The sequence below is a fragment of the Tamandua tetradactyla genome, chromosome 11 (genome assembly GCF_023851605.1).
Source record: "Tamandua tetradactyla isolate mTamTet1 chromosome 11, mTamTet1.pri, whole genome shotgun sequence".
NCBI lineage: Eukaryota > Metazoa > Chordata > Mammalia > Pilosa > Myrmecophagidae > Tamandua > Tamandua tetradactyla.
In genome coordinates this window covers 70,951,475-70,978,222 of record NC_135337.1, presented here as the reverse complement: position 1 = coordinate 70,978,222, position 26,748 = coordinate 70,951,475, and the positions used below count along the sequence as shown (strand labels likewise).

Here is a 26,748-nt window from a genome sequence, read left to right as displayed (position 1 = left end):
TTAGATGCCATCAATAGATGTTTAATTAGCTGATACAAACAAGCAAGGTACACAGGATACAAATTTTTGTGGGCTTTCTATAAAGCTATGTATTCCACATGTTATTACTCTAGATCAATTAATGATTGCACGAAAAGATTCTGAAGAAGTAAATATCAAAATATCATCCTTTTAAACAACATGTGACATCTGTGAAGAGGCTGAAACTTTTATAAATCTCCCAATAACTTCCTTGAGGTATTCCTGGTATTAAAAAAAAAATACAAAGAAGGGCCACCTATTTAAGTTTCCTGATAACAGTCATGTCTGTTGCAATTTCTAATTAAAAAATGTTTTAGTAATGGATTTGTATCTTTTTAAAGGTACAGGCATTTAGACATAAATGCCCCAAAGTTCTGTGATAAACACAATTTACAATTACAGATGCTGGGATAGTGAATGTCTCCTTCAAAACATTCCTAAGTTGGGAAGGATAACCGGCAAGAAACAAAATGAGATATAAATGAAAGCAACATTACTAGAAACAATAAATTATACCAATAATAAAGTCTTTCTTCTCTATGAATTCATATTACCTAAATAATTTAAGTACACACAACAGACTATCTAAACTTTTTAACTAATATGTATCCATATTTATTTTTTCACTGATTTAAGGAATATTTCTGCTATGGGCAAAAAGACCAGTTTTAGGAAGACAAGTTTCATGTTAGGCACGTTAGTTTGTTCAACACAAAACATTTTTTAAACTAATAGAAGCATTTTGTTATAAAAATATAGTTCTGCTTATCTATGGAGTCACATTAAGTTTTTAAAGTACTCAATGTACTTTGAAAGTGTTTTCAAAATAAGTTCCTAAAGCACACGGGGACATTTCATTGCTTTGTAACCATGGCTCATTTCTGACCAAAAAAGAGCATTACCTAACTAGGTTATCAATCAATTCATTAAACTTAATTCTAAATAGCTTTTACTACTCAAAAACAAAACAAAACAAAAACCCACACTAAGAGGAAAAAGATCTGTCATCAAAACACAGATCTGTGATTAAAAAAACTGAAGTATCATTAACTTTTAGAGGAATTTCAATGGGGAAGTCCAAATCTTTTGCATAACAAATCAACACATGATTATGGCAAAACCTCTGGAATCTGTTTTAAAATTTTTTAAAAATTTCTATCAGCTGGTCAGGGGAGGCAGGGCTCACTTCTCTCCCACAACTATGACCAGGGTCAGGCAGAAACTGCCCACAACCACAGACCTGGGTGGGGGTGGGGTGGGGGGTGGGGGTGCTCTACAATGCCCAGAAATGCAGGACAAACAGAAATGTAGGACAAACAGAAATGCAGGACAAAGAGGGATGCTGCGGCGAGAGGCCAGGAATGACCTCCCAAGCCCAGCTCCTGGTGCCCACCCTCACTCAGGGGCAAAGTGTCTGGTTCTCCAGTCTCTGGTGGACAGGCAGCTCTAGAGTGGAAGGGGGCAGAGGTCCACTCTCCCAAAAAAATGGAAGGACAGAATCTACTAATGAACTTACACTGCTGGGCCATCAGTTCAAACCGTCCCTGCCTGGCGCTCTCCACTGTCTGGAGCCAAGAGGGAGCTACTCAGCCACCTGAAGCCCTGGGGAAGAGGCTGCCGAAGATGCCATCTGCTGGCAGGCGAGGAAAGGGCACTGCCAGAAAAAACACCAAAAGGCTTTTGTGTGAAGGCCATATGCTGGGCAGGCCAGGAAGCCGCACCTCAGGAGCAGAATGAAGAACATGTAAGCATCTTCACCTGACCTTCTCCCTGGAGCCCTGCAGAGCTGCTGTGCACTGCCCCCTTTGGGGGTCCCTGTCCCAGTACTGGTTGGGTAATACTGACAAACCAAATGTCGAAGAAAATCCTTAACACAAACTCAATCAACAACAGTTTTGACAAGAGAAAGAATTCGACCTTCAGAGTAAACTCTCCAAGATAATCCAGACATCAGCAAAAAAAAAAAAAGTAATAATAAGCCCAGACATTAGCGAAAAAGAAGGCACATTAGCAGGAAAACATGGCCCAGTCAACGGAGCAAATCAAAAAGGCAAAGGAGATATAGAATCTGGAACTAATTAAAGAAGTTCAACTAAATCTCCTAAACAAAGTCAACAAGATGGGTAAAGAGATAAAGGATATTAAGACACTGGGTGAGCATAAAGAAGAATTTGGAAGTATGCAAAGAAAAATGACACAGCTTATGGGACTGAAAGGCACAGCAGATGAAATTAAAAATACACTAGAAGCACACAACAGCAGACTTTGAACAGGCAGAGGATCAGTGAGCTAGAAGACACAGCATCCACATTTGAACAGATAAAATAACAGAGAAAAACATGGGAAAAATGGAGCAGTCTCTGGGAAGTGACTGACAAGAAGTGCATAAACACTTACATCATGGGTGTCCCAGAAGAAGAGAAGAGAAAAGGGGCAGAAGGAATATTTGAGGACATAATGGCCAAGAAATTTCCAACTTTTATGGAAGGCATTGATATCCAGATCCTAGAAACTCAATCCACCCCAAATCAAACACATCTGAACAGACCCTACTCCAAGACATATATTAATTCAAATGTCAAATGCCAAAGATAGAAAATTCTGAAAGCCAGCAAGAGAAAAGTGATTCATTACACAGAAGGGATGCTAAGCACAGGTTTCTCATCAGAAAGCATGGAGGTGGGAGAAAGCTGTGGTACGCTATCAAGATCTTGTATGAGAAAAATTGCCAGCTAAAAATTATCAGGCAAAACTTTCCTTCAGTTGGTGCAACAGTGGCTCAGTGGCAGAATTCTCACCTGCCTTGCCAGAGGCCCGGGTTCAATTCCTGGAGACTGCCCATGCAAAAAAAAAAAAAAAAAAAAAAAAGCTTCCCTTCAAAAAATGAGGGAGAGTGGTTCAGGGGTAATCGCCTTCCATGAGGGAGACTCAGGTTCGATTCCCAGACTATGTACCAAAAGAAAAAAAAAAGGAGAGTTTAAGATATTTGCAGATAACCAGAAGCTGAGAGAGTTTGTTAACAAGAGGACTTCCCTACAAGAAATACTAAAAGGAGTCCTGTAGGCTGAAAAGGACAGGAGGGAGATGATCAGTGGGGTAACCAGAGACAAAAATAAGCTATGATATCTAAAAACCAAAAGATAAAATGATTGAAGTAAATACTGCCTTTACAATAATAATGAATGTTAGTGGATTAAATTCTCCAATCAAAAAACACAGACTGGCAGAAAGGATAAAAAACATAAGCCATCTATATGCTGGGGCTGAAACAGTTCAAATACAGTCAAGAGGTTACACTGGAAGTCACTCTTATGCAAGCTTCACGTAGATATTACTACCTATCATAACTTGCCAAACCTCAACCAAAACCATTCCAATCAATCCCAAAAAACACCTAGGGCAATCTACAAAGGTTCCATACACTGGAATGGTTTCTAGAAACCTATAACCTCTGGATGGGTCCTTGGACCAGATAAGTCCTGAAACCTAGAGGGCCCAGCCTTTCCAAGATATCAGCTAGTTCCATCGCCCTACCCCATATTATTAACAGCCTCTTCCAACATGAAAAATTTAGAATGACCATAGCCCAAAAACTCCTAAAGAGTAGGACAGAAAGACCAAAACTGATGGTGGCATTATACAGAGAAGGTAGGGTTTAACAAATAAATATGAACACTGAATCATTAAACTGATTTTCTTTTAGTCTTCAGTATTCTAGAGCAGCTAGAAGTAAAAACCTAAAATTGTAGAACTGTAACCCATATCAAACTCTGAAATCTGTTCTACAACTAATTGTTGTGCTGTGCTTTAAAAATTATTGCTTTTTTGTATATATGTTACTTTTCACAAAAAAAGAAAAAAAGTCATTTTATGATGATAAAGAAAATATTTATTCCTTCTAGCCTCCTGTGTTGTGGAGCAGTTAGAAGGAAAAATCTGAGATGATGGTATGGTAGTCCATGAAAAACTCTGGGATCTGTCCTGTAACTACCTATTGAAGAGTGCTTTGAAAACTATTTCTTTTTCTTTCTTTGCTTTGCATATAGGTTATATTATGCAAAAAAAAAAGGTTAAAAAAAAAAAAAGAAAAGCCCATAATCAATGGCTTCACATGTGAATTCTACCAATCATCCCAAGAAGAATAAATATTAATGATGCTCAAATTTTTCCAGAAAACCGAAGAAGAGGGAATGCTACTTAACTCATGCAGTAAAGCCAGCATCACCCTAATACCAAAATCCAATAAACAAACAAGAAAGAAAAATTACAGGCCAATCTTTTTAATGAATATAGATGCAAAAATCCTCAACAAAATACTTACAAATTCAAAAGCACATTAAAAGAATCATACACCATAATCAAGTGGGTTTTACCCCAGGTATACAAAGGGTGCTTCAACATAAGAAAATAAATGAATGCAATACACTATATTAACAAATCAAAGGAGAGGAACCACCTGAACCTCTCGGATGATGTAGAAAAGGCATGTGATGAATTCCAGCTCCTTTCTTGATTTAAAAAACACTTCAAAAAACAGGAAGAGGAGGAAACTTCATCAACATAATAAACGGCACATATGAAAAACCCACAGCTAACATCATTATTTAATGGTGAAAAGAATGAACGCTTCCTGTGAGATTGGGAACAAAACAGGTATGCCCACTGTCACCTTTGTTATACACCAATTGTACTGTAAGTTTTAGCTAGAGCTATTAGACAAGAAAATGGAATAAAAGCCATCCAAATCAAAAAAGAAGTAAAACTTTCACCATTTGCTATGATTTCACATATTCACATATTTCACTATGATCCTATACCTAGAAAGCCCTGAAAAATCTACAACGACGCTACTAGCCCAAACAAATCAGTTCAGCAAAGTGGCGGTTTAGAAGATTAATATGCAAAAATCAGTAGTGTTTCTGTACACTAGTAATGAGCAATCTGAGGAAGAAGTCAAGAAGAAATATTAAAAAAGTGTTGCTCAAAGAAATCAAAGAAGCCCTAAAAAAATGGAAGGACATTCCAAGTTCATGAACTGGAAGACTCAATTCCTGACTTTAAAGCATACTACAAAGCTACAGCGATGAAAATAGCATGGTACTGGCATACAGATAGGCATATTGTCCAATGAATTAAAATAGAGAGTTCAGAAATAGATCCTCACATCCACAGCCAACTGCTTTTTTTTTTTTGATAACTTTCTAATGAATACTTCCCTAAGATTTCATTATACTGAAATATAGTATACCCAAGTTCTGTAAGATATACTTGCCTTTTAGTTTCAAAGCACTTTCAAACAAGATAATACAACAATTATTTACAAAGCAAGAGACTAAAAAGTCTTATTTAACATGCCATAAGGAACACCACATCTCAGTATTTTCTCAGAGTCAACTTTGTGGCTTTTATTGCTGGATCATAACATGTTAGGCCACTATTTTTCATCAGATTTTGTTCTGTTCTTGAAAACTTCAGGGTTTATTACACAGGCATCTGAATTTTTACTTTGCTCAAGAAATAAAGCATGTAAAGATGAGTCTGCTCCTTCAGATCTCTTATGTACGTTTTATTGAATAATAGTTTTTATGTTTCAGCTACTGCTGGGAGTTTTTATTAAAAATAACTTCTATAGAGCAATTCCTTAATTCATGCTTTTAGGTGGCCCAATGCACGTTAAAAACAGGTCTACAGACCTAAATAAAGTTTTCAAGTGCTCAGAAATCAGGTTTTTAAATTTCAATATCCTAACCATTAACAAAATTAAGACAAGTAGTATTGTAGCTGTTAAAAATGGCTACAGTGACTTTTTTTTTGTATGCTGTATGGTGGGATCACATTTCATTATTTTTCCACGTGAGTGAGTATCCCATTATTGCAGCATCATTTGTTGAATTTTTATTTGTTTTGCTTGCTTGTTTTTGGGGAAGTGCATGCACCCAGACTTGAACCCAGGTATCCCGCATTGCAGGTGAGAATTCTACCACTGAATTACCCTTTGCTCCCCTGCAGTGACTTTTAACAGTCCAACACAAGTTTTTTGTGCTAAGGAATGGTCCATGTCAACAAGTGTCTGAAATGCTGACAGTCTAAACTACAAGTCATAAATTCTACAAAAAAAGAAAATATTTAAGTCCTAAGATTTTTTTTTCTTCTAGAATGGTAGTATTTTTGTTTTCTTGAACTATATTATTGTACTTACATAAAAGTCATGGCACCTGAAACTACATAAATGAACCTTGAGGACATTATTTTGAATGAAATAAGTCAGACACAAAAGGACAAAAATCGTATGACCTCACTAATATGAACTAATTATAATTAGCAAAAAAAACAAAAAAACTCTTCATTGGCTTAGACAAGTCTTTATATTATATATATAAACTTTAATTCCTTGGATTTTCTATTACCTAGATTTGGGTAAACTGGCATTAAGATTCAGAATAAAGCTAAACAACTAAGCTTAAATATTTTAAAAAAACCAACAGTTACTTAAAAAACAAAAGATCTCATGGTAATCCCTTAAATTAATTCCCTGGACAACCTCACAGGTAATAATAAATACATAAAACTAACAGTAATATTTTTTTCCTTTCAAAAAGGCGAGGGAATCTATTATACAACTACAGCAGTCATTAAATTATTTTGGATGTAGCTCAAGTTTAAAGTATTTGGATGGTGAGTTACAGTAAAGTCGTAAGAAAGCTTTAGTATGCATTAAATTCATCAACAACACTCTTATGTATTCAAGAATTCAATCATTTCCATATTAACAGAAAATCAGTTATCAGCAAGATAATTTTTACAGTAAAAATACCAGCTAATTTTCCATTAACCAAAAACTCAATTATCACTACAACGTCTTAAAAGCTTAGAAAACAGGTTTTTCCAGACTAAAGGCTCTTTATGCACTGTTCAATTCCTCTTCTTAATAGACAAACATCAAAGCCAAAGGAATACCCCATTTTTGAAAAAATGCATGAAACATTTAATTATCTTTCCTGCCTCCACCTCACATCACCTCCCACCCGCCTGCTCCCCTATCAACCTGCCAAAGGCAGTTTCTGGTCCGTAACTTACTAACCCGTTATTTAAGAAGTAATTTTACTACAGTTGTAACAGACACAAACTTTAAAAATTTAATTCACTCATCTAGAAAGTAAATGCTGGGAATGCAAGAACCAAAAGGAAAACATTTAAACCCATTTCTAAAACCTCAAGTTTTTCTAGAAAAAGTCTATCCTCACTTCCTGTAAACAATTTATAATTCCTACAATAGGACCGGACCTAATCTTCTGGCTATGAAACCACAACTGAAGATGACATCTGAGCAGCTGTCCCCCATGCTTCTCCTACCATCCCAGCCTATTCAACCTCTAGTTTATCATTAGTGTCAAGATTTCAAGTCTAGAAACAAGTAGCTAGAATTACACAGCAGGCTAGGCAGAACTGAAAAGGGCTAATGTATTCATTCATACATTGGTTCAGGACAGCTTATGTGTGAGTGTGTGGGTTAAAGAGATGATAATGTTTATTTGGAAAACCTTGAGGTGCCTGCAAAAGACCCAAAAACATTCCAAACATATATCTAAGGAGAGCTTCAGCACTGTCCTAAATCAATACCAACTGGTCTTATCTAGCACTCTGAAAGCAAGGAATAATCAATTAAGAAATGTCTTCAATTTGAAGCAAAACGTATCTCAACATACGTAAGTTTTAAAACATCTAAAAAACTGATTGTAAAAAGAAAGGATGGGGGGAGCAACGGTGGCTCAGTGACAGAATTCTTGCCTGCCATGCTGGAGACCCGTGTTCGATTTCCAGAGCCTGCCCAAGCCAAAAAACAGAAAGGATGTCCTTTTATTACATTTAATATAATGATAAAAGCAGCTTACTCTAAATATTAAAAACAAAAGGCATCTAATATCTTACTCAGTTTTTCCAACCGAACAGTGAAAACCTAAGTTAGTATATCCTATCAAAAGTCTATCATAGCTTTGTGCATTTACATTTTTCAGATTAGTAGAATAAAGTTTGGTACAAGAATATCCTATACAATGAAATAATTATAAATGATACTCCAGAAACCAGAAAGCATTAATATATATTTCAGAATTTTTAACTCACAAAAAAATGCCCTCCTATTTACAATCAATCTACCTTGTATTCCAAGTTTTCTACCCATCCTTTATTGTCTTGAAATGACAACAAATACATGTAATTTTTCGTTCAAAAATCTTAAATTATGCTTTGCAAACTGGCATCTGTAATCATTACTATAAATCAGTTTATATGTATGAATAATATTTTAAAAAGTAAGTTCTAAAATGAATTAGAATTCCCGAAGAAACAGCCAAGAACCTGAATGAGCCATTTGGGGCTTGTTCCTGCTGCATTCAGAAAAGCAGGACACATCCAACTCTCCTTGCTCAGTGCTCCAGAGTACCATGGGGAGCAGGAACTTGCACTCCCAGCTCTTCTGCTCAAGCCCCCCATGCCAAGAGCCTGATGCAGGCCAAGCCACCAAATATGGCTTCATGGACTGTGTGTTGAACAACCTGGGAAATGCTATTCCCAGAATATAATATAACACGGATAGCTCTTCCTGGAGCCTCACTGTGACAGCCTGAATGGCCAAACACAGCAGCCCACAGCAGCACTGACAGACAGTCAGGGTGCTGGGAGCTGGAGCACAGCCTACAGCAGCACCAACAGACACTCAAGGTACTGGGAGCCTGGGGCACAGCACACAGTAGCAGCAACGGACACTTAAGATGCTGGGAGACTGGGGCACAACCCACTGCTGAGCAGACATGGACACTCAGGGTGCTGGGAGGCTGGGGCACAGCCTGCAACAGCAGCAACAGACACTCAGGGTGCTGGGAGCCTGGTAAACAGCACGCGGCAGCACTGACAGACACTGAGGGTGCTGGGCGCCTGGAACACAGCTCGCAGCACCACCAACAGACACTTAGGGTGCTAGGAGCCTGCAGCAGCACAGACAGACATTAACGGTGCTGGGAGCCTGGGACGTAGCCCAAAGCAGCGCCGAATGACACTAAGGGTGCTGGGAGCCTGGTAACAGCATGCGGCAGCACTGACAGACACTCAGGGTGCTGGGAGCCTGGTGCACCACACAAGACAGAGAAAAGGCACAGGGATGAAGAGGCACAGCACAACTGGAAAGAGGCAATGCTGCGTACAACACAGGCTTCTTTCAAAGCAATTCAGAAAACAAGTCTGAAGCGAAAGGAAAAAAGTCTCAAAATGATAGAGGAAGCACCCTGGATTCCAGAACATTGTAATAAAACAGAAGGCATTCAACCTATGGCCCCAAAGCTCTAGGACGTGGGCCTTCAGTCGCCTCTCAAATCAGGGGAGCATGTGAAGCCTACCGAAGGTACAATGGACCACGAAGTCTGGGCCCATCAAAGTTGTGTTCGTTATACAAAGATAAAGTTGTCAGTTTGCTTTGGTTACATGGGTAAATGTCTTAGAACTCAGTAAGATTGTAAATAGTGAGTGCTATGAAATATGATTTGGGCTTCAAAAAAGTGTCCGAGAAACTGATTAAAAGCCTCTACAAAGAATATGCTATTTTGTCTTAATTATCTATCTTAAGGTATGTCTTACCTCCCCAATTAGATTGCAAAATCCTGGAGGACTGTGTTAAATTTGTCTCGCCCACGGCATTTAACACAATGACTTTTACTAAGTAAATGTTCCAAAAAACAATGGTCAAAAAATGTTTTAAAACATTTTCTCATTTAATAATGCATAAAATAGCATGAACTAAAGAGAATACAATAATAGGAACCAGTGAAACTTCTAGAAAGAAAGCCAGCTAACCTAGTAAACACATATAATTTTAAAAAACTTATTGTGGAGGTTTTCAACTGAGTAAAAAAGATCTATAAGTAAACAACATGAGTACAGCACTGGACTAGCGAATCTACAGAACTAAGAGGTGAGGACTGGTCTCATGTGGAACGTCTCAGCAGTGCCGATACCACTGCTGAGACCACAAACAGTTATTAGTGCATTTTTGCAATCTGCTCAGTAGGTGAGAAAAAGCAGCCAAGGCACCAACTGGTCTGCAGTGTATTAGCTGTTCCACACCTAAGTGTTAATATTCATCTATCATGAGTTAGGGGTACATATTAGCAAATTTGCAATGATCTGATAAACAGCTTAACAAAATAAAAATGTCTTAAACGAGATTAAATTTAACCTTTATCTTCTCAAGTGTAATTTATCCAAAAAGCAATTTGATATTCTATTTTCCTCAATAAAAATCATAATCTTGGGCGGGCCACGGTGGCTCAGCAGGTAAGGGTGCTTGCCTGCCATGCCCAAGGACCCGGGTTCGATTCCCGGTACCTGCCCATGTAAAAAAAAATCGTAATGTTGATCATCCATTCAAAAGGAAAATATTTTCAACTTTTTTTATTGCCAATAATGCAAGGAATTCTTAAAACAAAATTTACAGCATAGTTTTAAATTACAACAGTACAATTTTCACCTGAATAAAAACTTAGTCAATTTACTTTTTGTTTTATGCCACTTCTTTCTCATGTTCTAATTATTCATAAATAAAAGTAGTATTTAAAAAAATAAAACAAAATCTAGGTCAATATGTCAATAGATATTTAATGCCAAATATGAGGTAAAAATAAATTCAGTTTAGTTTTTGGTATAGGTTGCCTTTTTCCTAATAGAGATCTAAAAGCACTGGCCAGCCTTTCACTCTCATGCATTTTACCTTGTCACCAGACTTCTCCCCGCTTTTCTTCTTTTTACCTTGTCCTTTATACCTTGGTATCTGAGCATGAGAATAAAATGACATTTTACCACAAAATATAAATCTTTTAAGAAGAAACTACTCAAAACCAAACTAATAAAGATTTCTAATTGAAATTTTCTTAAAAATGGAAAATCTTATATATTCAGTCCTGTTGCACAATCTGTATCCCTTCAGCTCCAATTACCCAATATATTACCCTATTTCTATCTCCTGATGGTCTCTGAATACAAAAACTCAGAAACGGATAGCACAATACTACCTAACTGTAATACAATTATGTTAAAACATTGAATGACGCTGAATGTGAGAATGATGGAGGAGAGCTGGGAGCATAAATGAAATCAGAAAGAAAGACAGATAAAGATTGAGATGGCATAATCTAGGAATGCCTAGAGTATATAATGACAGCGACAAAATATACAAATTTTAAAAATGTTTTTGCATGAGGAAGAACAAAGGAATGTCATTACTACGGGTGCTGAAAATAGATGGCAATTAATATTTTAAAATTTCAACTTACGTGTGAGACTAAAGCAAAAAATGCTTATTTGGAACAAAATTTATATTTTGACTAGTGCATTTCCTAATATAACTTATGTAGATAGCTTGGTTGAACACCATAAGTACACGGAACCTTGGGTAGGACATGAGATTTTGTTGGTTTGTCCAGAGTGATGCCCCGATGAATCCCAGAGTGATTTGATCAGTGAATAAAAAAGTATTTGCAAAGTCCCCTTCAGGGACTGGTGAGAACAGGGGAAAATTCAACCTCCCCAAGTTGAATTCTTGATATTCTCACAAGCAGTGTGGACAACCAAAGCTATAGGCTGAGCCCCCAGTCTTGGGGTTTGTTCATATGAAACTTAACCCCACAAAGGATAGGTCAAGCCTACTTAAAATGAGGCCTAAGAGTCACCCCGAAGAGAGCCTCTTTTGTTGCTCCGATGTGGCCTCTCTCTCTAGCCAACACAAGTAAACTCACCGCCCTCCCCCTGTCTATGTGGGACATGACTCCCAGGGGTGTGGACCTTCCTGGCAACGTGGGACAGAAATCCTAGAATGAGCTGAGACTCAGCATCAAGGGATTGAGAAAACTCCTAGAATGAACTGAGACTCAGCACCAAGGGATTGAGAAAACCTTCTCTACCAAAAGGAGAAGAGTAAAATGAGACAAAGTGTCAATGGCTGAGAGATTCCAAACAGAGTCGAGAGGTTATCCTGGAGGTTATTCTTACGCATTAAGTAGATATCACCTTGTTATTCAAGATGTAATGGAGAGGCTGGAGGGAACTGCCTGAAAATGTAGAGCTGTGTTCCAGTAGCCATGTTTCTTGATGATGATTGTATAATGATACAGCTTTCACAATGTGACTGCGTGATTGTGAAAACCTTGTGTCTGATGCTCCTTTTATCTACCTTGTCAACAGACGAGTAGAACATATGGAATAAAAATAAATAATAGGGGGAACAAATGTTAAAATAAATTTAGTTTGAAATGCTAGTGATCAATGAAAGGGAGGGGTAAGGGGTATGGTATGTATAATTTTTTTTCTGTTTTCGTCATTTCTTTTTCTGTTGTCTTTTTATTTCTTTTTCTGAATTGATGCAAATGTTCTAAGAAACGATCATGATGATGAATATGCAACTATGTGATGATATCGCAAATTACTGATTATATATGTAGAACAGAATGATCAAAATAGGAATATTTGCATTTATTTGGTGTTTTTTTTGTATCTAAGAAAATAAATAAAAAAAAAAAAAAAAAAAAAAAAAGAGGAAAAGCTTATCAGTATGTTTCTTTGGGGCCAGACTTTTTGTCCTTAACTCTATTCCTAAAGTGGATCACTTCATGTTCAACTGTTTCCACAGCTGCTTGTTCAGGTGCAAATATTGTAATCTTAACCTGCGTAACTGCTAAGGTGTGGAGACATCACTTCTTTCATGCTATCATTAGTGGCATCCTAAATATACTTTGCTTGAGTTATTCTCAAGCAGCTTTAAGAAGTGTCCTGACATCACCTTCTTCAGGAGCACACAAAACAAGATTCCTAAAGGTTTGGGTTAGAACTGATTACTGTCCACAGCTTTTCCACAAGTCCTTAGTGCTCTCCATTGGTTCCCCAAACCAATAAGGCATAGGCGGTTCCTAGAGCCCCCATGTTGTTCAAAGACTGAGGGCAGAAGAAAGTTGGCAAGAAAAAGTAGGGGACATACTGGAATCCCAAATTGAGAACCTTTAGGACTATAAGGGAATTGCTATTTTAATTCCAAAAAATAAGGTCCGATCTTAAAACAGACTCCACCTCCAGCCCTCACCAAAGACTAGTTACGGTATTCAAAAGCAGTCATTCAAGATCTCAGACTCACAATGCTGACAAGGGGCCCCAAAATGGAGACAATGGGAAAAAAATACAACGTGGGTAAGAGAAATGTGGTGCCGTCTGAAGGACTAATTAGTGTTCTCTAATTCAGCCTTCAGTAAGTTCCACTTCTCAGTAAGTATTCAGAGCTGTCCTTCCCAAGTGCTACCTGAACACTTAAGGGTCTCATCATAATCCTTAGATCTTAAAAAAAGTGGTTTTTTTTTATGGAGAGAGGAACAGAGTATGTAAATCAGACATTAATATTTTATCTTAAATACCAAATGTGAAAGATTAGTATTGCTAATTTGCTTAGAAATTTTTTTCTTTTTTTTTGCTAAAGAGAATTTCTGAATCATTTACTGCCATGGGTACTCATAAGTATTTCAGAATATGTGCTTATTTTAATCCCCCTAAAGCAAGATATTTTTACAAAAAGCAAAGTTTTATTTCATTTTTTTAAACAAAGGCTCAATATGGCAATTAATTTAAAGGATTTTTTTGGTTTTTGTGTTCTTTACTCATGACTCATACTGTGGTTATAGCCTCCCATGAGCATCAAGAGAAAAATCTCTAAAAAAAAAAGACCTGCCCTATTAGAAAAGGCTAACTAGAGATCAAAGAAAGAAGAAACTATAAACAATATAATGATCTCTCTCCTTGGTTAGGAATAAAGTATAAAATTCCTTTGGATTTCTAAATTTAAAACATACAGAACAGAAGAACAATAACATTAAAAACACCACAAATACTAAGAGCAATCACTTATCAGTGTTCTGTGCCCACACATTTGCAAAAGAAAAAAGAAAATCTAGCAGTATAATTACTGTCTTCAATAGGTTCATCTGACATAAAAAGATGCTAACTTGTTTGTAAGAGTCTGTTCACCACCATGAACCAGAATGCCTAATCTTTCGACAAGCACTCTACAGCAAAACTTCAATTCAACAGAATGTAAATGGACAGTCACACGACACAAACCTGACCCAACCATATCTCCTGGTAAGACTGACTCATTCTACCAACAATGAGACAATCACCTTTATATCCATTCCTGTTATTATTAAATACATCCTTGATTTTAAATACAAGTGTTCAACTAAATTTCTTTTCCATTTGCCAAATTTCCCAAATCATTAAGGCCTCACCTTTAACAACCCATAAAAATATATATACACACACACACACACAGAACACACAGGTTTTCTTATAAATCCTTTCAAAATAAGTTCATTAATATAAAAAGCCATCATGATTCACAATCCCAACTCTGGCCATCTGTGGTCAAGTCTACAATACTTGACAGAACAATTTCATATTCTGAAACCTAACATACTGAAGCTAAGACTTTATAAATGAAAAAGTAAGTTAACCTCTTTATTAATGGAAGAAAAAAATGGTGAAAGTACTAAATGAGTCCAAATATCCTGCAATTCTGTTATCTAGCAGAGTATTCCTTGCTGGGAGACAAAATTTAAAACACTACCAAGAAAGCAGAAGAATTCATTCTTAAAAATGTATACTTATTAAGTGAAAAAAAAAAATCTTTCAAGAAACTAAAAAACATTTTCATTACAAAACAACCACAACAAACTTGTAACAACAAGAGAGAGAAAGAGCTCTATAGAGTCTCAGTCCAGAAATTAATTCCATATCCTTGTAGCTGACTTACCTTACTTGGAACTGTGTGTGAACTTGTTTTTCCTTCCGGTGATTTTGGGGGCGCATGTACATCAGACAGATCGAGTGCACCCTAAAATATTTTACAGTTTAAAATTAAGATACATTTTTTTAAACCCACTAATTATACACCAATATTGAAGTTTAACATTTAAAACCTCTACAGTGTTGGTATTTCTATTTCTTTCTAATGATATAAATATCCTTATTAGATTCTCCCCTAATTTAACCAAAATCATAAATGCTTAAATTCTAATTATCTTCAAAGCATTTCACTTAATTTCCTTGAACAGGCTAGCCAGTCTGCATTTAAGAGCCCTCAATCGACCTTTCCAAGTAATTTCCTCACTTCCTTTCTCCCCTACTCTTCAAACCAGCAAAATTATTCTGTGACCCTCAAAGATTTACTTTCTACCCTCTTTGGATTTTCTTCCCTATTTCATTTGTCTCAAGAAAAAATATCAAATAGCAACACTCTTATAAACAATCTTTGCCCTGTTCAAATATTCTCTTCCTCTTTTATAGTCTCATCAATTTTTTCATCTATCACACTTATTTTATTCTGGTTTCTATAATAGTTATTTGTGCATCTGCCTTGCACAAATAACTTTCTCTGTCATCACAGAATCACAACCTTCAGAGCAGGAACCACTGGGTTCTAAGTACTATGCAAAAAACATAAAAAGATAAAATTTCTTGTAAATGTTTCTTGAATGGAGTCACTTTCTAACCTTCATTCACTAGATTATCACAAACACTCTGCCACTCTGTGCACAGTAAAGAGTAGATATTTTGTTACAAAAATCCTTTAACAACTGTGTGCTGGTTTGAAAGGAAGTATGCCCCCTACTGGTTTGAAAGGAAGTATGCCCCCTAAGAAAAGCCATGTTTTAATATAAATCTCATTTCTTAAAGGTAGAATAATCCCTATTCAGTACTGTATATTTGAAACTGTAATGAGATCAACTGTAATTGATGAGATTTAGTTAAGAATGGTTGTTAAACTGGATTAGGGGATGACATGTCTCCACCCATTTGAGTGGGTCTTGATTAGTTTCTGAAGTCCTATAAAAGAGGAAACATTTTGGAGATTCAGAGAGATTCAGAGAGAGTGACACTAAGAAGCAGAGAGTCCATCAGCCAGCGATCTTTGGAGATGAAGAAGGAAGATGCCTCCCGGGGAGCTTCATGAAACAGGAAGCCAGGAGAGAAAGCTAGCAGATGACGCCGTGTTCGCCATGTGCCCTTCCAGCTGAGAGAGAAGCCCTGACTGTGTTTGCCACGTGCCTTCTCACTTGAGAGAGAAACCCTGAATTCCATCGGCCTTCTTGAACCAAGGTATCTTTCCCTAGATGCCTTTGACTGGACATTTCTTTAGACTTGTTTTAATCGGGACATTTTCTAGGCCTTAGAACTGTAAACTAGCAACTCATTAAATTCCCCTTTTTAAAAGCCATTCCATTTCTGGTATATTGCATTCCAGCAGCTAGCAAACTAGAACAAACTGCAACTCCTTCTGTATGAAAACATGCTGGTCTTCTAACTTATGCCCTCCTCTTTGAATCCCATTATTTCTGCTAATGGCATCCTCTTCTCCCAGGCCAGAAACCTACATCTCGTCTTTGAAACCTTTTTTTTTTCCCGTATACCAAGTCTTGTTGATTCTCCCTTTAAAAATATAATCTTTCTCTGCCCATTTTATTTCTATTCTTACTCCTCCTATTCTTGTCCAGATTAGCGGTCTAATGGTTTTTTCTTCCTGTCTTCTAACTGCTCCATGTTTCTCACCAATCTAATTCCACCTATCCTGTATAAATTGTGACAGCGTCACACTGCCCTTTCACTACGTATCAGACACTACAAGAGATACAGAAATAAGACAGAATCCCTGTCCTCACTAAACTTTACAACCTAGTAGTATGGAAAAACCGAGTGCAGACAGCTAGTACTGCTGGGCTGAATAAGTACAAAAACTTACAAAATGCTAACTTATACAGAGTTGCCAGCAGAGAAAGAGGAAGAACAAGAGAAGACATCATGAAAAGTCACAGTTAGAGAAACTGACTAATAAAATTTCACACCTGGTGAAGGGAGACGTGAACCATTTCAGGTGGAGAAAAAGACAAAGAAGGCAAGAAAACAAAAGCCACTTTCAAATAATAAGTTCAGTTTGGCTTAAGTACAAGGCTCCAAATATTTTAAAAGAGACAATAGGCTAGCAAGCTAGACTGATATCCTATGTGCAGGACCTTGAAAGGAAGGAGGGGTATCGAGACTAGCTGCCATTAAACAGACACTTCAATTTCTTAAAACAGGAAAGGAATAGGATAAGAGCTGAATTTTAAAATTAACTTAGCAACAGTGAAAAGGAGACAGTGCAAAGAAGAGACTTCATCATGTCAAAGACCACTTGGGGGAACATAAGGCTGCTGCAGAACAGAGGTGAAGGCCTGGAACAAAACGGTGTAATGCAAATAGAAATAATTCACTGGGGAGTTCAGAAAACAAGGCAGTGCTCGTAATTACCTATGCCTGGGTGCACCAAATAAAATCCATCAGAAGACATGGTAAATTATGTGGGTCATGATGGCAACCTGATTCTTTAGGTGATTTCAATACATGGATTTTGTAAGGGAATCAATAAATTAGCTCATTGGGCTAATCTGCAGGCAATTTTCTTCTACAGAATCAGAAGTCAAGGAACATCAATAAAATCTACAATTTGAACTATTTTTATTTCATTATCTTATTATTTATTTCATAATTTCCTTGCAAAGTGGTAGGTGGAACAACAGTAAATGATGGAAGGACCAAAACAGAAAACTGCAGGCTCCTCACTTTAAATGTTAATTTGCCTGTACACACACACACACACACACACACACACACAACCAAAACAGAAACCTGCAGGCTCCTCACTTTAAATGTTAATTTGCCTGTATACACCACACACAAACACAAACACATAGTTAAAAGGAGATACCCATATATTAAGAGGGGAAAACCAGCAAAAAGTGGAGACAAAATATTCAACCTAATGGTTTTATAATTTGAGGGAGTAAAACAATGCCCTTTTAAAGACACAGAAAACCATACTCTGGGTCAATTTAGACAGAATCACACCATGAAACAGTCGGGACAAAAGGACCAAGGAGGCTTAAGGTCTACCAGTGCGAATGGGATAACGAATAATATATTTACTTAGTTTCAGAGGCAGAGAACATCCCATTACCCGGTTCTTCGCCCACAGCCTAGGTCTAAGCTGCCGCGCACTCAGGTCGCATGTCAGTGAAGAGGCGATTCCTTGAGTAGAGTCACTCCCTATCCTTCACCCACTAGACTGTCACCAACCAAGAAGTCACAGCCAGAGAATAAATATCAACAGAGAAGTGAAACAGAAGAACTGTAACTGGGATTTTGGGGGCATTTGTTTTTGTCTTCTGTGGCTTTCACTTCATTAAAAGTGAAGAGAAAAAAGGTCAGTTTTGTCACACATGATTAAATACACTAGTCGGATGACCAGGTGACATGTTCTACAAAGAGCTGGAAATTCTGGTCCAGAGCTACAGGAAAGGGGTCAGCTCTTTCCTGTGACTTAGGAAGTCACCCACAGAGCAAAGAGAAGACGGAAACAGTAATAATAATAACAATAATGTCAAATATTTATACAATGATTTCTACATGTAAGCTTCAGACAAAACGATTCCTTTGTCTACACTACAACCCTGTGCGTAGAAGGCAGCTCGACGGTCTGTCCTTCAGAGTTCTGTGGGAGCGCAGTGTGGCATGCTGCCTGGGCACGGTCTCCATTTTACACTTGGGGAGCTAAAGCACAGGGAGGTCAAGTAACTTACAAAGATAATACCCAGCTAGGAAGTGGCAGAGCTGGGATGTGAACCCAAGCAATCTGGCTCCAAAGTCTATGCTGTTAAGGAAAGAAAATCAAAGCAATGGAAAAAATGTGAGAAATCAGCAGTAATGAGGGGAGCAGAAGAGCAACCAGCAAAGGAAATGAAAGGGCAGGCAAAAAAGAAAAGGACGTCAGTGCCACAGAAGCTAAGAAGAGCTGATCTTAGCTTCAGTGGGGAAGATCAGACCTGGATCACTCCTGACAAAGACTTAAAAAACGCTCCTAACTATGTGCAAAGAGCTACATGAAAATACAAAGAACTAAAGCGAATCAGGAAAATGACACAAACAAAATATCAGCAGAAAGAAGATAATGATGAAAAGGAGCCAAACAGACTGAAGGCTACAGTAACAGGAATTAAAAATTCTCCAGAGGGGTTCAAGAATAGTTTGGAGTTGGGAGAAGAAAGAATCAGAGTACCTGAAGATAAGACAACTGAACTCATTCCATCTGAGTAGCAGAAAGAAGAATGAACAAAGTGAACAAAGCTTGTGGGACATCAAGCATCCCAATATATGCATTACTGGAGCCCGGAAGGAAAAGAAAGAAGCAGAGAGAATACTCAAACAAATAATGGCTGAAAACATCCCAAATTTAACAAAGGGCATGAATATATACATCAAGGAAGCTTAATGAACTCCAAAAAGATAAACACAAATAGATGCACGCCATAGCATATTATAAATCAATCTGTCAAATGCCAAAGATAAAGAGAGAATTCTGGAAACCACAAAAAAGCAGCAACATTTCACATACAAGGAAGCCTCAGTAAGATTAAGTGCCCATTTCCCACTGGAAACCAGGGAGGCAAGAAGGCAGAGGGATGACATATCTTAAGTGCCCAAAGCAAAAAACTACCAAGAATTTTATATTCAGTGAGGCTATCTTTCAAAAATGGGGAAGAGAGTAAGATATTCCCAGGTAAACAAAAGCTGATGGAGTTCGTCACCACTCTGCCAATCCTACAGGAGAGGCTAAAGAGAGTTCTTCAAGTTGAAAGGAAAGGACACTAGATAGTAACAGACGAAGCCACATGAAGAAACAAAGATCTCAAATGAGGGTAACAACATGGGTAAATACAAATGACAGTACAACTCTAACTGGGTTTGTAACTCCATTATTTGCTTCTTACAGGATCTAAAAGGCAGATACATGAAACAGAATGATAAATCAGTGATTGCTGGACTCAATGTGGAGGGATGGAGGGGTATAATAACACAGTTTGTATATACTGTTTAAGTTGGTATCAAAGCAAATGAGACTGTTTATAGATGTGGAATGTTGAAGTTAAGCCCCATGGAAACTACAAAGAAAATACTGGAAACTATGTAAGCTCAAAGCAACAGAAATTAGAATACAGGTGGCCAGGAGTGGGGGCGGGGGGTTGGGGAGTTCAGTAACAAAAAGGTGAGGATGTATTGTGAATTACTGATTATATATGTAGAACGGAATGATCAAAATAGGAATGTTTGCATTTATTTGGTGTTTTTTTGGTATTTAAAAAAATAAAATAAGATAATTAATCTAAAAAAAAAGGTGAGGATGACTGTGAATATGATTAATCCTAGTAAATGGTACATTTGGGAGGGGATGGAATGGGAAGATTTGTTGTCTATATATTTACACAATTTTTTAAAACAAGAAACTAAAATGATAATGTCAATTAAACACAATATATGATAATGACATTTAAACACAACATATGATACCAGATGGGATCTAAAAATGGAGGAGAAAAGGCTTAACAGGACATTACCAGGACATAAGAAAACTGAAATCTAAAATGTAAGTTTTATAGGGCGGTGCAACGGTGGCTCAGTGACAAAATTCTTGCCTGCCATGCTGGAGACCCGGGTTTGATTCCCAGTGCCTGCCCACGCAAAAAAAAAAAAAAAAAATGTAAGCTTTGTATCAATATTAACTTTCCTAACGTGGATAACAGTATTACATAAGTGAATAGCCTTGTTCTTAGGAAATGTGCTTGGTGATATTAAATGTTCAAGGGGCATCACGACTACAACCTATACTCAAGTGTTCAGAGAATGGGTTGACAGAGGCAGGTAGACAGATGGATGAATAGACAGAATGATACTACAAATGTGGCAAATGTTAAAAAAGGTGGAACTGGGTGTCTGAAAGGGTAGGGGTATTATGGAGTTCTCTGTATAGGGTTTTTTGTTTGTTTTTAACTGCCCTATAAACTTTCAAAATAAAAAGTTAAAATCTATACATGGTTAACAGTTGAAGTCAGAATGTTTGCTCTAGACAGGCTGATTTACTCCCACTCCAAGATTCGGTCATGCCTTCCCACCCCAACATGCTGCTTGTAAAGTTCTACTTTCCTGGAAAGCTCTTCCCTATCCTCTTACCTCAGCTGATAATTCTATTCTCACTCATTAAAATTGGGTTAACAAAATTTTAGCATGGAACAATCGCTACCCCTTTTAGTGAAAATGATTATTATTCATAAAATGTTTGGAAATAATCACACATTATAACCTGACATGCCATCCACGTCATGTGTGTACTGAATGACACTCCCTCTATATTAAAACAGTATTTAAGTGCTAATCACCTTTTGTGAGGACCTCCTATCTTTACAAAACTTTCTTACATTTTATCTTTATATTTTCTAAAGAATCTACTTGCTATTCTATGCCAAGTATTTAGGCAAGCTTTACTGATTTTCAGAGATTCTAACATACCAGGAAATATACTCTGAAACTCTCAATATAAAGTTAATGGGTAGTCCATAACCTTCCACTTTCATACATATAAACTTTACAGTTAAAAGAACACATTTACCATATCTGTATTAGTTACAAATGTTGTCTGTCTGTGAAACAGTGTTTCTTTATGTAAAGCTAGTATATATAGAGACCAGACATTAATTTCATTAGCAATACCTTTAAAAAAAAAACCAACAGGTAAGAATAAGAAAAGTAATTGGTCATTTAAAAGCCAAATTTCAAAGTGTTTAGAAAGCAGATAAAGTCAGCAGCTTAATTTTAAGCCTAGTTTAAAAATGTCTTGAAGTTCCAAAGGCAACTGCTTGACTATAAATAGGCATTTCTATATTTAACTAAATGATAAAAGTAAAAACTAACCATTATTTGAGTATTTTCTATGCCAAGCACTATTCTTAGCATTTTACATGTATGAACTCATGTATGAAAGCCTTGCACCAACTGTGTGAGCTGGGCCTCACTATCCCCTGGCACAGACCAGGAAGCAGGGAGGCTTGGTGCAGTCTTCCAGGCTGCCAGTGAGGGGGGGAGCAGGGAGGGGCTCCCAGATAGCCCAGCTCCTGACCCAACATCATGAGCATTCAGAACTGGGACAGCAACACTGCCAAGATGAACTCAGTTTCAATACAGAGTGTGCTTCATTAGTTTTGAAGCTACAGCCTCTCTTTATTTAAATCTTGATTCACCTTATATACACTAATCTGCATCGTTGAACTAAATGCTTAATAATTAAACAGAAAAAAATAACACATGATTATACTTACTTCCCCAGTGGCTGGCCCTTTTTCTTTCTGTTGACAGCGTCTGATCACTTCTAACAACAAGGGTCCACCCACAGTACCTTCTGCTTCAATAATACCTAAATCTCGGGCTAAATTCTCTCGACCTTCAAGACCTTGAAACTGGAGAAGAAATAATAGCTTAAAGAAAAATATTTCCACATCTTAAAGACTGCTCTAAACTCAAAGAGACTGTCTTTCTAATGAATTTTTAAAGCTCACATGCATTTCTTCTACAGAGCCTCTACAATTCAGTTTCCATTTATAGCTGCCATCTAAAACCATAGCTATAATAAAACACCCCTTTATTAGCAAACTTTCAAGATACATTAAGTAGCAACACTGACGCTAGCTATCTGGCTTTTAAGGAAAAGAGATAATCAACTACATGAAATAATTAACATGTAAGAAACCATAACTTGTCAAATCTCGTTAACTTTCAGCTTATAAATGACTCATTCATACCAAAGTTTCACGGGACAGACTTAAATGTCATGATTCTTACTGTGCTGGTTTCAGGTTGAAAAACAGCCAAGGTAAAGTCAAGGTTGAAAAACTGAAGAAATTCCGCAACAAGACTAGCCACTAAACGGCCTGTAAGGGTCAAGACAAAGAGCCAGGTTTAGCAAGTCTTGAAGAACTTTGAAATCTTCTCATTAACAAATTGTGAAATAAGATAAACTGAATAGGAGAAAAAGACTTCTAAATTTTTCAATTACAAATTTTCTTTCTTTGAATTAAATAAGACTGAGTCATGAAAATCTCAATTTCCCAATTTTTCCATTAGGATCACTGTTCAAGAACTAGTTATCAGCAAGATAATGTCAACTTCCTAAGTGGATTACAAAGCTCTGCTTCCTATAAAATCGACTTTAACCAACAATTTACCATGAACAATACAATTTAAAAGCAACTTGGCTGCTATTCTATGAAATACTAGTTTAAAATGAGGACCTATAAGAGCTGTAAACTTGAAAAAATCTGGAATTCCTAATTTCTCCCAAATTTTGCCAAGACTTTAAAATACACAAATAAAATTTTAAAAAGCAAACTGAGCATCTTACCATCTTTCGTATTTAAAAACTTTTTCAGGCTCTCATTGACTAAAGGAGTTTTGTTCTGTTTAAAAAAATGAAATATTATTAAGTGTCTTGTATTTATCCTACACACAACTATAAAATGTGGATTAAAGCTGACTTTTATGGCTATGATAAAAGATATACTGTCATTTATAAAACAATGGTTTACAAAAACCACTCCACAACTGCTAATTATGCATGAATTGTTTCATACTATTTAATAATTTCTCAAAGGCCAATAAAACAAAAATACATGAAGCACTGTATTTATAGTTAACTTTGTAAATGTTTTATAAATTGTTAGAATGCTTTAGAAGACAGATCTTGCATGCAATGAAATTCCACTTACACAGAATGAAATTACATTTACTTACATAAACACTCTTTATTGTTTCAAATGTATGAAATTTACTTACATAAGCACTGTCCATTTTAAAAGTATATGAAATTTGATACTTTGTTTTTTCATCTAACTATATATCTACGATTCATAGTATATACTGAAAATGGGACATTTACCCTCGCAATTCCAGTTTATCAGTGGTATGTGAGATAATTTTCTGTGGCACACAAAATTTATTTTTGTAATTATACATTTATACATTTATCTGAACACAGAAAAATACTTTAGCACATCAAACCTACGATGACTGCTGAGACTAAAGTAGGGACTATATGGTAAGCTTTCTTAAGCAGATCACATGAATTACTACAGGTTTAGTGGCCACACACAGTCATAAATTCTTTAAATCTTAACTAAACTTTCTACCAATAACTGTTAGGAATACAGATACAATAGATAACATGATCGCTAATACGGATTTTAGCATCATGAACATTTTATTTAATTGTTGCTTCTCAAATTACCTGAAATTTTCTCTGAAGGGAAAAGGAAGGAATTACACTGCAAGAGAGTAGGTAGAGGGAGCTAATAAAGTTAACTGGTTTGTCCGTTTAGTTATTGTTCAGTTTTGGAAGTTTTGCCTATTCTAGGTTTTCCACACCTCCATATGAATAACAAAATCAACTTGTCAGTTTCCACAAGGAAAAAACAAAAGGCTACTATAGAAAAGGCTGCTGGGGAAAACTGACATCTCAACAACATTGAGTCTTCTGACCCATGTGCAGGTGCATCTCTCCATTTATTTAAGTATTCAATTTTTCCCAGCAATGCTTTGCAGTTTTCAGTATAAAGGTCTTACACATTTGGCCACATTTAGCCCTGAAGACAGAGACCTTGTTCATGAAGGACCTGGGATAGTCAAAACAACAAAAAACCCTTGGAGAGCTAGCACTACCTGCTTTCAAGACTTATCACACTATCCTAAGTGTGGGGGGTAAAAGATAGACAGAGATCAATGGAACAGAACAGAATCCTTAGACAGCCCCACATATACATGGCAACTGAGAGAAGAAAGGGTAGTCTCTTCAAAAAAGGGTGTTGAGACGGAAGGTTCGGCCACCTCTCAGGCCTGGTCTCCCTTGATGTCTGACCGTGCTTTCCACTAGCAAACAGGCACCATGGGGAAGCGGGACAATCAAGTGAAATTTCCTTCATGTTCTCTCCTGTACCACTGTGCCCTCTAAAACTGATGCAGCCTCAAGATAAAAATAGGTTTATATGAACCCAAGAGCAGTGGCCAGATCAAGGGGTCCAATCCAGTCTTCAGGATCAACGACACAAGGTTACCTGAATCAACCAAGGCCCACCTTGGAAGAAGTGAAAGAGAAACTAGAAAAGAAGAAGGGTTCCAAGGCATTGGCTGAATTTGAAGAAAAAAATGAATGAGAACTGGAAAAAAGAACTAGAAAAAAACAGGGAGAAATTCTTAAGTAGAAGTGAGAGCCCATCCAAAACAGACGGAAAGAAAGAAGAAATCCGGTAGGTGTTCATCTTCTTCTTCATCAAACTCTGATTCTTCCAGCAGTTCTTCAGATTCTGAGGAGGAAGATGGTGGACTTATACAGAGAAGATAGGACTGAACAAATGAATATGAATGCTGAATCATTAAATTTATATTGCTTCTAGTCCAATATCTTTATATTGCTTCTAGTCCAATATCTTGGAACAGCTAGAAAAACCTAAAATTGTGGAACTGTAACCCAGGTCAAACTCTGAAATATGTTCTGCAACTAACTGTGATGCTGTGCTTTGACATTTATTGCTTTTTTTGTATATATATTATTTTTCACAAAAAAGAAAGGAAAAAAGTCGATTGTGGTGATAAAAAAATATTTATATATAATCTGGAGCAGCTAGAAGGAAAAATCTGAGAGGATCATATGGTAGCCTATGACAAACTCTGAGATCTGTCCTGTAACTACTTGTTGAAGAGTGCTTTGAAAACTGTTGCTTTTTTATTTTAGTTTTATATGTTATACTATACAATGGAAAAGTTAAAAAAAAAATTAAGAAACACAGAAGGAAGAAGAAAAGGAAGGCTACTATTCAACTCCTGATTCTCCATAACATTAAGAAAAATCAGGATTCCCTTATAAAGTACAATGTCTAATTTCAGCTGTGAAAATTATGACCTATTTACTAAAATACATGATTTTTCTTGGTTTTAGAATTATTCCTGTACTTTCAGTAGCCAGTAGGATGCTGCTGTATAAAAGGGCCATAATTGTTGCCTACTTCTTGAACATCTTTTTTTTCCTGCTTCAGTGCTTAATGGCTCTGGGAGATAATACACTGTAGTCATACTATTGGTTCAGATATTTAGAGATTTTTGTTATCTAATTATAAATAAACAGAAATTAAATCTGAATATTTCTTTAAGTTATTATCAGAAATATCCAGACAACTTTAGTTAGCATTTTCGAGGTAGGAATTACATTGATATTCCAAAATCCTGACTCTGTAGATAAATGTATTTCAATTTTTTCCCCTTGTACACTTTTTATTTACCTGGGGAAGGAACTTTCAGGTTGGTGGGAATGTGCTGCTATCTCTTTAGGCTGGCAGAATAGCCTGCCTTTGGTCCTCACATCCTATTTCTGTGGATACAGCAGCTGTGCTTCCTAGGGAGGTCAGAGCTGGATACCAGCAATCTCTCCCTTCACTGGGCTTAGGGACAGCCTTACACTGTCATATGCTACCCTGAATGAACGATGGGAAAGCCCCAAAACCTCTGGAATTTACCTCTACTTCAATAATTCTGAATATTTTTCAGCATTACAATGTGTTATGTCACATGAATTAATTTTAATTACATTTTGGCTTTAGAGAGGAATCATTTCAAATAACCATTTGTAACTTTCTAAACTAGATAGTCAAAAGACTCTAAAATGCACATTTCATACTGTTAAGTTTTACCAGTCAGGAAGATTTTCTACAATCAGTATAGTAATTTTTTTAATATAAA

The 26,748-nt window shown here is 36.7% G+C and overlaps 1 protein-coding gene across 4 annotated transcripts in view; it reads right to left on the bottom strand.

The window, feature by feature from the left end:
- The window catches only part of CEP43 (centrosomal protein 43), a 51,292-nt gene that overhangs the window by 19,664 nt on the left and 4,880 nt on the right, over positions 1-26,748 (bottom strand). For 2 of the 4 annotated variants that reach the window (XM_077120838.1, XM_077120839.1), the window contains exons 3-7: positions 23,366-23,420; positions 22,807-22,895; positions 22,287-22,424; positions 14,858-14,938; positions 10,781-10,840 (exon numbers count right to left, since the gene is read on the bottom strand). In XM_077120838.1, the coding sequence (XP_076976953.1) occupies positions 10,781-10,840; positions 14,858-14,938; positions 22,287-22,424; positions 22,807-22,895; positions 23,366-23,420 (423 nt within the window). The remainder of the gene's footprint in view (positions 1-10,780; positions 10,841-14,857; positions 14,939-22,286; positions 22,425-22,806; positions 22,896-23,365; positions 23,421-26,748) is intronic. The other 2 variants (XM_077120841.1, XM_077120840.1) reach the window with 1 other exon arrangement.